Here is a 17068-nt window from a genome sequence, read left to right on the forward strand (position 1 = left end):
CAGTAATCACCAATGCGAAGGGAAGAGAATAATAACACCATCAACAAACAATACGCAAAATTTTTTTACGTGGTTCAGCCAGAATGATGCCTAGTACACGACCATTCTCTGATTATTTTTGCAGAGTAACAATATGTATTTTCTTATCATGTCCGTACAATAACTTTTGATCCCCTATTTATAGTGTAAGATATTGACAGTTTACAAAAAATTTAAAATAGTGGGGTCATATCATGAGGGATAATATGTCATTATCTCCATAAAACAAGAAGTAAAAGTCTCACACTATGTGGGGACTGGTTTCCACGGATAAGGACAAATAGGTATTAGATTTGAATATTATGTTTCGTGATATTTTTCACGAGCTGATCGGGTTGACCAGCGAGCTAGAGCCATTGTCGGGAGCTAGCTGGTTATCATAACTAGAGCTCGTATTTTAGCAACTACTTGACATCGTAGAGATAGCGTTGGTCTTGGGCTATTGGACTTGGAGAAGTTGGGCCTTACCATTGGACTATTCCTCACCCACAACGGTCCATAACAATAGCCTAAGGTGGTTTAGAAAATACTTGTAACATTTTTAATGATGTTAAAAGATTAAAATGCCTTTTGATTTTAAAATTAAGATTTGAGATTAATCAAAATTTGAGATTGAAAAAAATACAATGATTATGAATATTTTCAACTAAACTCAACTAAATATTAGTTAAAAATTATGATAAAAGTTGTGAATGTACTAGTCAAACTTAATTGTTCACGGGTTACAATAATTGATGAAGGTTTTAGGGTCAATTATTAATCAATTTGTGAAATAGTCTTGTTATATTCGAGTTATTTTTAGTTTCGACATAGTTTAAGTAATTATCAAGTTCGAATTTCTTTGAATGTCTATTTTTTTTAAAGATGATGGCAAAGTCTAGTCTTACAAGGGATTATTCGATATTTAGGCCAAACACTATATTCAAGGATGATGTAATAATAATATAATAAATGTATAACAAATATTATAGTTGAATCCGAATTGAAGGGTTAGTATGGACAAAGATAAGGTATATGAATGGTTGGATTTGATCATCTGGATGGACCTGCTGACCTAACTATGGGCATGGGCTTGGGCCCGAGCCCTTAATATTGTTTGGATAATCCTAGGTCAAATATCTCTTTTTTTTAATGCACGTGACTGTCGCGTGACTGCCACGGTCCCACCTCCATCCGCATCGTAAATACATACTCTCGCTCGGCGATCACGAAATCGCTCGCCGAAACCCTAAAACCAGAAGAAGAAGAAGACGAGAAATTGTCGAATCGTCGCCGTAGGAGAGCAAAGAGAGAAGGGATGGGAGTGGAAAAGGAAGTTCTCAGAGCCGGAACTGGCCCCAGACCCGTCGCCGGCCAGAGCGTCACCGTCCACTGCACTGGTTACGGTCTGGCAGTTACACAGCATGCTTGTTTTCATACTAGTCGGCAATTTTACTTGATAATATCTTAATTGTTTTGGTTTTTGATTTTGTTTTATGAGTCTGCGGATCTATGCTCTGGTGCTTGTTTTTACTTTCTATATTTTTTTTTTAAATAATTGAATGCAGGGAAAAATGGTGATCTTTCTCAGAAGTTCTGGAGGTACAGATTTATGAATTTGTGCTTCCTTTTTTAAGTTCCTGAGATTGAATTTGAGTGATCTTCTGCCATAAATATATTTTTTAAGATTATTAACTCTTTTCTTTCTGTCTCTTCTGTACAACAGCACCAAGGACCCTGGGCAGCAGCCATTCACCTTCAAAATTGGCAAAGGCTCCGTTATCAAAGGTAAAATGTGCAATTTTGGTGTGCATTTAAGTTTTACTACATTTGTGATTTATTTGCAATTTTTTAGTGTCTGGGTTATTTTTCCATTCACTTGAATAATGTTTTACATATTTTGACTATATTGTGAGACACGATGTACATTTTCTGTCAGGGCTTGATTGGTTGCTTGGATTTGGAAAATAACTTGGAGTTATGAATTTATGAATTGTATTTCTTTTTCCTATATCTAACGTGTGGAACTGTGTTGCTTGAATAATGTTTTCCTCATGCATAACGTGTGTTCTTAACTAGCCAAGTGGAGAGATTTAAAGCCCTTTGTGGACACTAATCAAGTTGTCAGTCTTGGAATTATGGAATCCTGTGAAACTACAATACTGGTTAATGCTACCCGATAAAATTATAATAAAAATTTAGAGGAGAGAAGGCAACATCTCCATTGACGAGGTTACCAGCATTCTACCTAAGAAATATCTTGCCCCTCTATAGCTTGTAGGAGGCCTTGACAATTCAGAAGACCCTTGTCTCAATACTTCTGTAATGAGCTAAAATTTTCTTTTAATATTAAGATATCAATTCTTGTTGAACTTCTCCTACTTTGCGTATGAATTGAAATTTCTGTTGGGATAATTTTTATGAACAGAAAAGCCATTCAACCAGTTTTTTCAGGGACATTGAAATTGCTCCTCATTTCTATTTAGTTTTAAAATGTTTAATTAAATATTTCCACCTTTTGGATCAAGGCTTAACCATCAGATAATTGCTTTACTAAAAGATTGTGGAAACTGTCATCTCCAAAAACTTTCTGACATAACAATCTATTGGTCTTCTAGAGAAGTATGTGTCTTATCTATTTTCCTTGGAGTCACCTTTTAGATCTGGTAACAATTGATTCTTTGTACTTATGTGATAGCTGTTGAATTTTTGACAGAGAATTGTAGCGTACCAGTTCTGTTGTTCAAACCTTATTTGTAGATTTTTGTTGTCCCAGGATGGGATGAAGGTGTGATGGGGATGCAGGTGGGAGAAGTTGCCCGGCTGCGGGTAATATTCTGATCTTTTCTTTTGGTTGTTGCATATCATCCTAATCTTAATGTTTTTCATTGGATGAATAAAGAAGTCGAGCAATCATATCTACACTTGTGAATAAAAAAAAGTAGTGAAAACTTTAGAAGCTGTCTGACAGAAGTGTCACGTTAGCAGGCTGTTAAGCCTTTGCGTAGTGGCTGTTAGGGCTTGTATAAATAAACCGTGTTTGCCATAGCTGGAGGAATGTTCTAGCATGTCCAATGGAAAAGTTGTAAGGCCAAGTGGGCAAGTTGGGTAGCCATTTTGGCGCCCAAACTAGGCTCCAGATCAGTATAAATAAAACTGATCCACGCCTAAACCCACATGATGAATCTCTCATTTATCTCTCTCTCTCTCTCCTCTCTTTCTCTCAATTCTCCCCCTAAATTCCCAATTCTCCCGTTCTATCAATTCTTAGCAATTGAGAATTTCCCTTGTCAGATTAGGGATCTTGTTGTAATAATCGAACAACACTCTTTCTCTCAAGGACACTCGCGCTCACAACAAATCTCTCCCACAGAATCCCTCAGCTCTCTAATACCGCAAGAATTAATGTAACACAAGAAAAGAAGAACACTGACACATTTATCCTGGTTCGGTCCTTTAACAAGATCTACATCTAGACTGCTCGAGGCACTTGTATCCACTATCTTGAATGAAAACTAAGGATTACATGCACTATAACTCTCGCCAGCCTTATACCCAGGATTGCAACGAGTTTTCCTTACCCAAGAATACAAAGATATACCCTCTTAGTTCTCAAGTAAAACCTTGCGCATACTTCTCTCACTTTCTCATCCCAAGACAGTACAATCCCGCCCTCAATGCCTCACACCCGACCTCTATTTATACATCATAGAGGCGGTAAAACTGAAGGCTAACCAAAAATCGATAGTTACAACCAACTAACCGGACTAAACTGCTAATTAACCCTTCTAGAAACAAACTTTCTAGAATAACCCAAGTGATATACAAATGCTAACAACATAAAACCCTCCTGAGATAACCCAAAGCTAATCTAATACAAGTGATTACAACAGATATGACAAATTGGTGTCAGAGCAAGGTCCTGGACGGTGAATTGTGAAGGGCAATTAGACATGGCTGACGGTACCCAGATGAAGCACATGGAGACTTAGTCGCAGTAGATGTCAGTTTCAATGACGAAGATGCAGAATAGAGTGGATTCAACTGAAGGAAGGAGGGAGTTGGTAGTAGATCAGAATTGGAGACGATGGCAAAGAGATTGCGTGCGGGTGAGGGGACATGCGCGAACAGATAAGGGAAGAGATGTAGGAGCAGTGGAATTTGCTACGTGATCAATTGCAGCAATTCATGCTCATGTTCTCGAGCTAGAATCAGGTAAGGATATCTCCTGATTTCCCCCTAGAGATGGGTTGGATTCGATCTAACTAGGGATTGGAAACAACACTCACAATGCGAGATCATTTGAATTGGACGGAGATCCATTAGTGGTGGGAGAGAATCAAGTGGAAAGGAGGTGAGAGGCTTAAATTCCGTTGCACCAAACTGGTTTTCCAGTACCAAAACTGGAATTACTAGTGTTTGAGGGGCAAAAGCCTCATTGGTGGATAAGGAGGTGTGGGAAGCTGTTTAGCATCCAGTAGGTGGCCGACAATTAGAGGGTGACCCTAGCATCAGCTTACCATAATGATGTGGGAGATGTGTGATTTCAGGGGCGGTCTAAGATAAGGGACAATTATACTTGGGATGATTTCACCAAGGGATTATGTGGGAGGTTCGATGAGTGGGGGATGATGGACATTGTAGAGGAATTCAATAGGCTGAAGCAAAATGGTACCGTGCAAGAGTACCAATTAAGATTTGAGGAATTGAAGTCTCCTGTGCTGAGTAGGAACCCCTTTATGACTAAGGGGTATTTTGTCTCTAGCTTTGTGGGGGGTTTGAATGATGAGATACGATCAATCGTTAAGATGTTGAAACCACAAACCATGCAAGAAGCAGTTGAGGGAGCCTTTTTGCGGGAGTTAACAATGGAGGCCTTAATGACGAAACAAAGGAGTTAGAACAGGGGGTAGTGCTATCTGGAGGAAGGATGAAGGGGAAGGATACCCTAAGAGGAAGGATAGGGGGTGAGGTACTACACCCCCTAACCCGAATCTATAGCAGAGGGAGAAGCTTATCGAGCAGAGGAGAGTAGCACGGTTATGTTTTAGATGTGATTGTGGGGACATATACTCCCCAGGACATCAGTGCAAGAAACAGTTGCTCCTACTGGAAGGGGAGGAAGAAGAAGAAGAAGAAGAAGAGGAAGAATTGGTTGTAATTAAAGATGGGGAAGAAGGCAATGGGGTTATTTCCTTGCCGCAATCAAGGGAATGGCTAGCAGCAAGATCATTGAGGTGGAGGGAAAGGTGCAGGACAATACCCTCTATAACGCTAACTAGTTGTTAGTAGAGATAACAGTATAATTGCACTATTAGAATGTAAATAAATCGTTGTGCTTAGCTGGAAAAATGTCCCGGCATGCAAGATCGCGTGAAGCGTAACCAACGCACGCGGAAGCCACTTGTAAGTGCACATGGCCACTTGTTCGTGCACATGGGCGAGGCCCAATGGCTTTTGGCGCCCAATTGAGCTTGATCAGTATATAAGCTGATCAGGGGCGCCTTATTGAGCATGTTGAATGAAATTAGGAAATTAGTTTCCTTCTCAATTCATTTCTCTCCTAAATTTCTTCCTTTTTTTCCCTCCAATTTCTCTCAAGTCTTCTCTCTCTTTCCCCCTCGCTATTCTCGAATTAGCGTGTCATATCTAGAATCTGACAAATTGGTATCAGAGCAAGCTCCAGGCCAGATTGTTTGAAGACGATCGGATCAATGGCGGATGGTACTAGGATGCGTCAGATGGAGATGCAACTTCAACAGGTAACAGCGACAGTATCAGAGATGCAAGGAAGAGTTGAAACAGTGGAAGAAAGGATAGGATCGGCAGTGGATAGGAAGCTGGGGGCTCTGGCCGATCGACTTAGGGGGGATATGCGCTTGCAAATCCGAGAGGAATTGCAAGAAGTTTGAGATTAAGGGAATTTGTTGCGAGATCAGCTGCAACAATTTATGTTGATGTTCGCAAATCAACCACCGGTAAGGATCTCCCCTGATTTTTCACCTAGAGAACGGACAGAACCAATTCTACAAGGAATTGGTATGCCACACCGACATGCGGGAATTACCGAATCGGAAGAAGAGCCAACGGTAGGTGATGAACCGGTAGTAGACCGGAGGCAGGGATTTCCAATTCCTAAACTGGAACTCCCAACCTTCAAAGGTACTAAACCGCGATGGTGGTTGAGAAGGTGTGAGAAGTTGTTTGAGATTCACCAAGTACTAGAGAATCAGAGGGTGGCCTTGGCAGTAGCATATCTTCACGATGAAGGAGATGTGTGGTTCCAATGATGGTCCAGGGTAAGAGTGAACTATAATTGGGAGGACTTCACCAAAGGCCTCAATGAAAGATTCTCGGAGAATGGGGAAGGTTGGATATAGTACAGGAATTTAATCGCTTGAGACAGGAAGGCTCAGTGATGGACTATCAAGCGAAGTTTGAAGAACTCAAGTTCTTGATGCTCAATCGAAACCCCGACCTCACTGAAGATTATTTTGTATCCAGCTTCATAGGAGGACTTAATGAGGAGCTTCGATCAGCAATACAAGTTCTTAGGCCCAGGACGGTTCCGAAGGCATCAGAGGGGGCTTACCTACAGGAAATGACGTTTAACGCGTTGCTGAGGAAACAAAAGGGACAGATCAGAGGAGCCCAAGGAGGAATGGTATATCAGGGTGGTAGACCACCAGGAAGAGAGGCAATGGGGATGGGTCCTAATACCAGGTATCCTGCATTACTTGCACCCCCTCTAAATACGTTGAGCAGAGACAAGCTATTGGAGCAAAGGAGGATAGCATGATTGTGTTTTAGGTGTGGAGAAAAATACACACCAGGGCATCAGTGTAGGAAACAACTGTTGTTGTTGGACGGTGAAAAGGAAAGGGACGAAATAGAAGAGTTGGCAGCAATAGAAGAAGAAGAGGGCGAGGGCAGTGGCGCCATATCATTACACGCTATTAAAGGAGTGGTTAACAACAAAGTTATTAAGGTAGAGGGGAAGGTGCACGATAGTTCTCTCATGATGTTAATCAATAGTGGGAATACCCACAATTTCATTGATGAAACGACGACTAAAAGGATGGGGTGGCCAACAGCGAGAACACAGCCATTATCAGTCACGGTAGCTAATGGAGATAAAGTTCTCAGCAAATCAGCTTGCATGGGGTTTTGTTGGGAGATGCAAGGGGAGGAATTCCAGGCTGATCTTAGACTACTCAGATTGGGGGGCTGCCATATTGTGTTGGGGGTAGATTGGATGCGGGAAGTGAGTCCCATTAGTTTTGATTTTAATAACATGGAAATAACGTTGGATAAAAAGGGGAAGAGAGTGGTTCTGCAAGGCCACATGGAGGTAGGAGCATGCAAGCTGATAAGGGGAAAGAAGTTACAACGAATGTTCAAAAAGAAGTGGGCACAGGTGGCTCATCTATTTTCCATTGAGGCCAGCGATCAACGAGGGGAGCAATTTTAGACAGTAAGCTCAAAGTCTTCGCAACAGGTACTCGAACTGATCCTTTTAGATTCATTGCTGAATGAATATCAAGATCTCTTCGTAAAACCTAAGACTTTACCTCCTAAACGTTCCTTGGACCATACTATACCTCTCATACCCCAAGCCGAACCTGTCAACATCCGATCTTATCGGTATCCACCTAAACTCAAATCCGAAATTGAGAAAATGGTCAAGGAAATGTTAGATCAATCCCTTGTCCGCCCAAGCCACAACCCTTTCGCTTCCCCTGTTTTATTAGTAAAAAAGAAAGATGAAACTTGGTGTTTTTGTGTTGATTATAGACAGCTTAACACCATAACTATTAAGGACGAGTTTCCCATTCCCATCATTGATGATCTACTTGATGAATTCAAACATGCAACCATATTTACTAAGCTAGACTTAAGGGCTGGATACCACCAAATTAGAGTCCATCCTCATGACACTTTCAAGACAGCCTTTCGAATACATCATGGGCATTTTGAGTTTACCGTAATGCCATTTGGCCTCACAAATGCCCCAGCTACATTCCAAGCTCTTATGAACCAAATTTTTGAACCCTACCTTAGAAAATTTTTGTTGCTTTTGTTTGATGACATACTAATCTACAGTTTCTCTTTTGACCAACACCTTACCTACCTTAGGGCTACATTTGAGATCTTGTGATTCAATCAGCTATGTATCAAGCGGTCGAAATGTGCCTTTGCACAGTCCCAAGTCGAGTATCTCGGACATATTATATCAGGAGTAGGTGTGGGAACTGACCCGAAGAAGATTGAAGCCGTTATGGCTTGGCCCAAACCTACAAACATACGGGCCTTAAGGGGTTTTTTGGGGCTTACTGGTTACTATCGGGAATTTGTGAGGAACTATGGCTCCATAAGTAAACCTTTGACATAAATGTTAAAGAAAAATGGATTCCAATGGAACACTAAGGCAGAAGAGGCCTTTGAGCAGTTAAAAGCAGCTCTGAGCAGCGTGCCTACATTAGGGCTGCTTGATTTTGATAAGCCCTTTACATTAGAAACAGATGCAAGCAACACTGGCATAGGTGCCGTGTTGATTCAAGATGGAAGACCCTTGGCTTTTCTCAGCCAAGCCTTAGCCCCAAGACATCAGGGCCTTAGTATCTATGAGAAAGAGCTGATGGCAGTGCTAATGGCAGTAGAAAGGTGGCACCACTACTTGGAAGGAGGAAAGTTTATAATCAAAACAGATCATGAGAGTTTGAAATACATTTTACAACAAAGGTTGCACAACCAATTACAGAAAAAAGGTATGTCTAAACTCATGGGCTTAGACTATATGATCCAATACAAGAAGGGAAAAGAAAATGTTGCAGCAGATGCATTATCCCGCTGTCATGAAGAAGGGATGGCCACAACTATATCTACAGTGATACCCGATTGGTTCCAAGAAATTACTGACAGCTACCACGAGAACGGATGGACAAGGATCTTCTAGAATAGCTAACTGTGAACACTACCAGCAAACCAGGGTACTCACTTACCAACGGAGTGATAAGATACAAAGGCAGGATAGTGATCGGTGATTATAAGGAACTGAAGGACAGGATAATTCATGCGTTGCATGGATCCCCCATCGGAGGACACTCGGGTATCCAAAACACATACCACAAAGTCAAACAGTTATTTTTCTGGCCGCAACTAAGGCAGTATGTGTGGGAATATGTCTCGAGTTGTGAGGTTTGTAGACGATGCAAGCATGAAATAATGGCCCATCCTGGCTTGCTTCAACCTTTAGAAGTTCCAGATCGCGCTTGGACTAATGTTACTATGGATTTTATTGAAGGCCTACCAAAATTAGAAGGGAAGGATTGTATCTTAGTAGTTGTAGACAAATTCACAAAATTTAGCCAATTCATCGGCCTAACCCATCCATTCTCAGCTCAGGAAGTGGCTCGAATCTACTTGGATAATGTGGTAAAGCTACATGGCGTCCCTAGATCAATTGTCTCTGACCTAGACAAAATATTTACCAGCCTGTTTTGGAAAGAGCTTATGAAAGGCCTCGGAACCAAACTCCTAATGTCTATAGCATACCATCCTAAAACGGATGGCCAAACCGAACGCGTTAACCAATGCCTGGAAGGTTACCTACGGTGCTTTAGTTTTGTGCAGCCCAAAGGATGGCATAAATGGTTGGCAATGGCACAGTGGTGTACAATACTAGCTTCCACAGCTTACTTAAGATGACCCCATTCGAGGCCCTTTATGGTTACAAATCGGATTTACTTCCTGCCCTAGGAAGTCACACAACAGTAGCCACCGTGGAAACCTACCTCCAACAGAGACAATAAGTATTAAGAATGGTGAAAGATGAATTGGCCAAGGCACGTAACCAAATGAAACAACAAGCTGATCGAAAGAGAAGCAAACGAGAATTTGTTGTAGGGGATGAAGTCTACTTGAAGCTCAATCCGCAACATTACAAGGAATTGACTAAACAACCCATTTCAAAGTCGAATCTTAAGTTTTATGGCCCTTTCAAAATTGTAGAGAAAATCGGCGCTGTGGCCTACAAACTGGAACTACCTGCTGAAGCAAGAATACATCCAGTCTTTCATATATCCTTGCTGAAGAAATCAATGGGCAGCCAAAGCTCTACCCCGAGCTTACCTCTTATAGTGAGAGAAGTACCTCCGAGGCAGTTCCCATGGGCATTGTAGATAGACGGATGACACACCACAATGGCGTTCCTATGATTCAGGTGTTAGTTCAATGGTCTTCCTTGCATTCTGACAACAATACTTGGGAATACTTACCAGAACTTCTCAGCAATTTCCCAATGTGGCAAGCCTGCTACATATTTCTTGCAGACAAGAAACATTTTAAGGGGCCTGGATTGTTACGCTAACTAGTTGTTAGTAGAGATAACAGTATAATTGTACTATTAGAATGTAAATAAATCGTTGTGCTTAGCTGGGGAAAATGTCCCAGCATGCAAGATCGCGTGAAGCGTAACCAACGCACGCGAAAGCCACTTGTAAGTGCACATGGCCACTTGTTCGTGCACATGGGCGAGCCCCAATGGCTTTTGGCGCCCAATTGAGCTTGATCAGTATATAAGCTGATCAGGGGCGCCTTATTGAGCATGTTGAATGAAATCAGGAAATCAGTTTCCTCCTCAATTCATTTCCCTCCTAAATTTCTTCCTTATTTTCTCTCTAATTTCTCTCAAGTCTTCTCTCTCTTTCCCTCTCACTATTCTCGAATTAGCTTGTCAGATCCAGAATCTGACACCCTCATGGTCTTGATAGACAGTGGGAGTACCCACAACTTTATTGATGAGGGGACAACCAAGAAGATGAAGTGCCAATTGGATAGCACTCAACCATTGTTTGTCATGGTAGCTAATGGAATAAGGTGATCAACAAATCTGCATGTTTAGGATTTTGCGGGGAAATGCAAAGAGAGGATTTCTAGGCTGATTTAAGATTGCTCAAGTTGGGGGGATGCCATATTGTGCTTGGGGTTGATTGGATGAGGGAAGTAAGTCCAGTCAGCTTTGATTTTAACAAAATGGAGGTAACCCTAGAGGAGGGAAGAATAGTGGTGTTGCAGGGAAACATGGAGGTGGTAACATGCAAATTGATCAAAGGGAAGAAGCTGCAACAACTATTCAAGAAGATGTTATAGGTGGCACAATTGTTCTCAATTGAGGCCATTGAGCAACAAGAGACGGAGGTTGGAGGAGGATCTAAACAAGGGTTCCCAATAACTTGGCAAGGTACATGAATTGGCCCTACTTGATTTATTACTAGTTGAATGTCAAGATCTTTTTGTAGACCTAAGTCACTACCACCCGAAAGATCATTGGACCACACCATACCCCTCCAGCCTAATGTGGAACCAGTAAACATTAGGTCTTACAGGTACCCACCAAAACTCAAATATGAGATTGAGAAACTTGTAAAAGAAATGTTGAGCCAATCTATTATTAGACCTAGCCACAACCCTTTTGCTTCCCTTGTCCTATTGGTTAAGAAGAAAGATGGCACGTGGCTTTTCTGTGTTGATTATAGACAACTCAATGCCTGCACCATTAAAGATAAATTTCTTATTCCAATAATTGAAGACCTACTAGATGAGTGTTAAAATCGAGTACTAATATAACTCAAGAAGCACTCAATGATCTCATCGAAATCAATCACAATACAAGATTTAAAAACAGAAAATATAAATGACAGAAATGCAAAGCAGAAAGTAGTACGCTAGATTTACCCTGGTTCATGCCTTAAACATGGCACTACATCCAACAATTCAAGAAGCGAACAATTCACTAAGAATGTAGAAAACAGTACAAGAATATCCCTCACTCGCCTCCTCTTGCCTCTCGAATACAATCTTCTAAACGAAGGCTACAAGAACTATATTATCATAGCTCTTTTTCTCTCTTCTCACTGCACTCGAACACAAGGGATGGAATGAAAACTGATTGATGATCCTATCTGACCTCTGCACCCTTCTATTTATAAACTAGAGATGCGGAACTTCCTAAAGGAAATAACTAACTTACATAAAGTCTAAACTACCCTTATTAATTACAATTAGTTACATTTAGATCCTGTAAACTAATTGCCACCGATCATCTCTATTCCTTCCTGATTTCTTCCAGAATTCCAGCACACTATTACTTTGGGCAAAACAATAACAATGAGCTTAAGCATGCCTCGATATTCTCTAAACTGGACCTAAGGTTGGGATACCATCAGATTAGGATGGATCTAAATGATATACCCAAAACAACATTTAAGACACACCATGGCCATTTCAAATTTACAGTGCTGCCTTTTGTCCTAACTGGTGCCCCTGCCACATTCCAAGCCCCTATGAACCAAATTTTTGAACCATACCTCAAAAAATTCGTATTGGTCTTCTTTGATGACATTTTAGTCTATAGTCCTTCCTTTGATCAACACCTAGACCACCTTAGAGCTATATTTGATATCTTGAGATTTAACCGGTTGTATATCAAGAGGTCAAAGTGTGCTTTTGCACAAAGACAAGTGGAATATCGATACATTATTTTAGGAGTTGGAGTGGGCATGAATCCCAAGAAAATAGAGGCTATTGTGGCTTAGCCTAAACCTACCAACATCAGGGCACTTAAGAGGGTTCCTACGGCTCATTGGTTATTATTGGAGATTTGTGAAGAACTACGAGATGCTCAATAAGCCACTGACGGAGCTATTGAAGGAGGAAGAATTCAGATGGAACCCTAAGGCTGAGGAGGCTTTTGAGCAATTGAAGAAGGCACTAAGTGAGGTTCTAGTACTAGGCTTGTTTGACTCAGCAAGTCATTCACCCTGGAAACATATGTTAGCAACTATGGAATAGGGGCAATCCTATCACAAGATGGCAAGCCCTTGGCCTACCTTAGTCAAGCCCTAGCCCTCATACACCAAGGACTCAACATCTATGAGAAAGAGCTGATGGCCATTCTAATGGCAGTAGAGAAGTGGCGACACTATGAAGCGGAGAGGTTTGTAATCAAAACTGATCATGAAAGCCTAAAATTCTTGTTGCAACAAAAGTTGCATACCCAATTGCAGAAGAAGGGTATGACTAAACTTATGGGGTTGGATTATGTAATTCACTTCAGGAAAGGGAAGGAAAATGTGGCAGTAGATGCTTTGTCTCGTTGCCTAGAAGAAGGGACGATTGCAGCCATTTTAGCAGTGGTGTTGGATTGGCTCCAAGAGGTAACAAACAACTATCTAAGGGGGAGTGGACCAAGGGGTTATTAGAGCAACTAAGCATTTATGCGAACGATAGGCCAAACTACACATTGATCAATGGGGTGATAAGATACGAAGGCAAGTTGGTTATAGGGGATTGTGAGGAATTGAAGGACAGAATAGTGCAAACACTACATGGGTTCCCAATTGGTGGTCACTCGGGTATACATAATACCTATCGTAAGGTTAAACAAGTATTTTTTTGGCCTCAGTTAAAGAAATACGTATGTGATTATGTGTTGAAGTGTGACATGTGTAGACAGTGCAAACATGAGATAGTGGCTCATCCCGGCCTACTACATCTCTTAGCTATTCCAAATTGTGCATGGACCAATTTGACCATGGATTTTATAGAGGGGCGCCCAAGGTCAGACGGGAAGGATTGTATCTTGGTAATAGTAGACATATTTACTAACTTCAACCACTTTATTGGACTATCCCATCTGTTTACAGCACAAAAAGTGGCTAGAGCATTTATGAAAAATGTGGTGAAGATGCATGGAATTCCTCAGTCCATCGTGTCAGACAGGGACAAGGTATTTACTAGTCTATTTTGGTAAGAACTTATGAGATCTTTAGGCACTAAGCTCCTTATGTCTACGGCATACCATCCTGAAACGGATGGTCAATCTGAACAAGTAAATCAGTGTTTGGAATCATACTTAAGGTGCCTAAGCTTCTTGCAGTCAAAGGGGTGGCATGAATGGTTAGTAGTGGCTCAATGGTGGTGTAACTCGAACTTCCATAGTTCAATCAAAATGACCCCATTTGAAGCTTTTTATGACTATAAGCCACCCTCTATTGGAGGACAAACTATGGTGGTTGCAATTGGGGCTTACTTACAACAAAGATAGGACACTATGAGGTTGGTTAAGGCAGAATTGGCTAAGGCAAAGAATAGAATGAAGCAATTGGTTGACAGGAGCAGAGTTGGGGGGGGGGGGGGGGGGGGAGATTTCAGTCGGGGAGGAAGTTTATTTGAAGCTTAGCCAGCAGCACCTCAAGGCTCTAACCCACCAATCCATCTGCAAGCTGAGCCCTAAGTATTATGGGCCATTTGCTATCTTGGAGAAGATAGGAACGGTGGCCTACAGACTACAACTGCCGGAAGATTCACATATCCACCCCATATTCCACGTTTGCCCTAAGTACTATGGGCCATTTGCTATCTTGGAGAAGATAGGAACGGTGGCCTACAGACTACAACTGTTGGAAGATTCACATATCCACCCCATAGTTCACGTTTCTCTCCTCAAGAAAGCTATTGGAGCATAGCAGTCCACCCCTACACTTCCTCCTATAGTGGGAGATAATCCAGCAGAAGCAGTGCCAATAGCTATCCTAGACAAAAGGGCGATTCACAGGCATGGGGCTCCTATCATCTAGGCACTAGTCAAGTGGTCGTCCCTCCACCCAAACAACAATACTTGGGGATATTTACCAGATCTCCTCCAACAATTCCCTGACACAACACATTTCTTGAGGACAAGAAATGCTTTAAGGAGAGGGGATTGTCATGTTAACAGGCTGTTAAGCTTTTGTGTAGTGGCTATTAGGCCTTTTAAAAATAAACTGTGTTTGGCATAGCTGGAGGAATGCTCCAGCATGTCCAATGGACAAGCTGTAAGGCCAAGTGGGCAAGTTGGGTAACCGTTTTGGCACCCAAACTAGGCTCCAGATCAGTATAAATAATCCTGATCCACGCCTAAATCCACATGATGAATGAAGTAAGGAAGTCAGTTTTTGTCCGCAATTCTCTTTTCCTCTTATCTCTCATTTCTCTCTCTCTCAATTCTCCCCCTAAATTCCCAATTCTCCCGTTTGATCAATTCTTCCCTTGTCAGATCAGGGATCTGACAAGAACTTTTAGTTTCCAGTTTTTAGTGCTAGTTTTGATTTTTTTTGGGTGTCCAACTTTTTTTTATTAAAAATTAAAAATTTAACATTCCATGTTAATTCTGTTCTTCTATATCAAAGTTTAGGAAAAGAAAATTTGAATGTGGTATTTCATAACAATTGTTTTTTATTAATTCAAATATATATAATAGTTCAATTGGTAGGGCTCTTCTTCTTTTTTCTCTTCCCTCATTCTCTGCTCTCCTTTTTCTTTCTGGTCTAGCTTTGGCTGTGCTGAATCTAGCTGGAGGAGAGGAGATAAGCAGGGAAGAGATAAAAAGGAAGAATAGCTGGTGAAGCGTGGTCTGGTTGGTCGAACTGTGTTGAGCAAAGAAGAAGAATAGTAAAGAAGGAAGAAGAAGGTGGAACTTTCGGGGAACAGAGGCCAGGAAGAAGTTGAAAGAAGGAAATAAAAATAGAATGAATGTGTTCATTTTTATTTAAACTTTTGAAAATATTATGATTTAAAATAGAATGGATAACTAAACACTGTTATCAATATTGGCACCATTAACGTTATACAATTATCAATGTTGTTATTAACATGTTTAATATAATAATATTTATCAATTATTACCTTTAATATTGATACACTAGAAATATGTTGAATATTGTATTTCTAGTACCTAACTTGGTACATTATATTATACAAACATGGTTTTGCATAATGCAAAATTTTTATTAATAATATCGATAGCACGATTATTATTCCAGTGTGATTATATTACAACTATTGCAATATGGGAAGACATTTTTAAACAATTTGCCACATTGTATTGAAAACAAGCGTGGGCACTTTTTTTGGCTAATTTTAGTTTTTTTGTTCACTTTTTTTTTTCTGAGAACGTAAATGGTTATCATTTATCAAGCAATGGTTTTTTTTGGCTTCCAAAATAATGAAAACAAGACCAGAAAATGGGACACAAAAATTTTATGAAATAGGCCTTTAAATTTGTTTGCTGTCACTAGTCATTCAATTAACACAGTTCTTACTTTAAATTTGTTTTCACTTGGTAGAAAATTATTTATGTAGTTCAAATTGTTCAAGAATGATAACTGGAAGCAGCATTTTCTAAGGCCCGTGTGGTAATCTTTACAGTGCTCTCCTGACTATGCTTATGGTCCCAGTGGATTCCCTGCATGGGGTATTCAGCCAAACTCAGTCCTGGTTTTTGAGATTGAAGTCCTGAGTGCGAATTAGCCACCCTGCTCAATACAATATGGTAATCATCCCCCGTGTATCCATAATTTTATCTGTATGAATAATTATGTACTTTGTTAAACCTTTCAGCCCAACTCCAGTTTTATGGAGACCTTTGATCATCGGGTTTTATGATATCTCAGAATCTTTCCCAGAATATACTACTGTTTCTCTTTTACATGTTTGGCTCTGGGTTTGGTTTACCAGCAAGAGTAATCCTTCATTCCTCCCCTGCTTATGATGAGAACCTGTGCTTTCTACGCTTTGGGAATTGGGTGTGGCAACTGATAAACTCGGTGGACACACAAAACTTTGTATGTATTAGCTTGCTCCAAGGATGTTTTGAGTTCTAGTTGCAGTAAGGACTGCTATTACTAGTTACTCGAAGGAAAACAGGTGAAAGATGCAACCGGCTGAAACATATCGAATACTTTGTTCACAAAACATAAGTTGATAAACACACAATTATGGAAACATATCATTGGCCAATACATAAGTTATAATTCCCAGTATGGGGAAAGACAAAACAATGATTTGGTCAATGCTAAGTTGATAAGTACAATTTTTGCTGATTTCAGGACATGCAGCAAGCAGGAATGGGGGTGTGGGGTTTAATCAAGATCACTTGTCTTGGACTCTCGTAAATTATTGGTTGAAACTTGAAACAAATACACAGAAATAGAGAGAGATAAACCGTCAA

General features: G+C 40.6%; 1 protein-coding gene across 1 annotated transcript; it reads left to right on the forward strand.

The window, feature by feature from the left end:
- The first annotated feature begins 1237 nt into the window (after nucleotides 1–1237).
- LOC127801915 (peptidyl-prolyl cis-trans isomerase FKBP12) lies at nucleotides 1238–16546 on the forward strand. The gene is made up of 5 exons (XM_052337445.1): nucleotides 1238–1424; nucleotides 1587–1620; nucleotides 1745–1806; nucleotides 2795–2847; nucleotides 16267–16546. Exons 1-5 carry the CDS (start codon nucleotides 1337–1339, stop codon nucleotides 16366–16368), a joined length of 339 nt encoding a protein of 112 aa, XP_052193405.1. The 5' UTR covers nucleotides 1238–1336; the 3' UTR covers nucleotides 16369–16546.
- Nucleotides 16547–17068: the final 522 nt, after the last annotated feature.

Source organism: Diospyros lotus, chromosome 5 (assembly GCF_014633365.1).
Source record: "Diospyros lotus cultivar Yz01 chromosome 5, ASM1463336v1, whole genome shotgun sequence".
Classification (NCBI taxonomy): Eukaryota; Viridiplantae; Streptophyta; class Magnoliopsida; order Ericales; family Ebenaceae; genus Diospyros; species Diospyros lotus.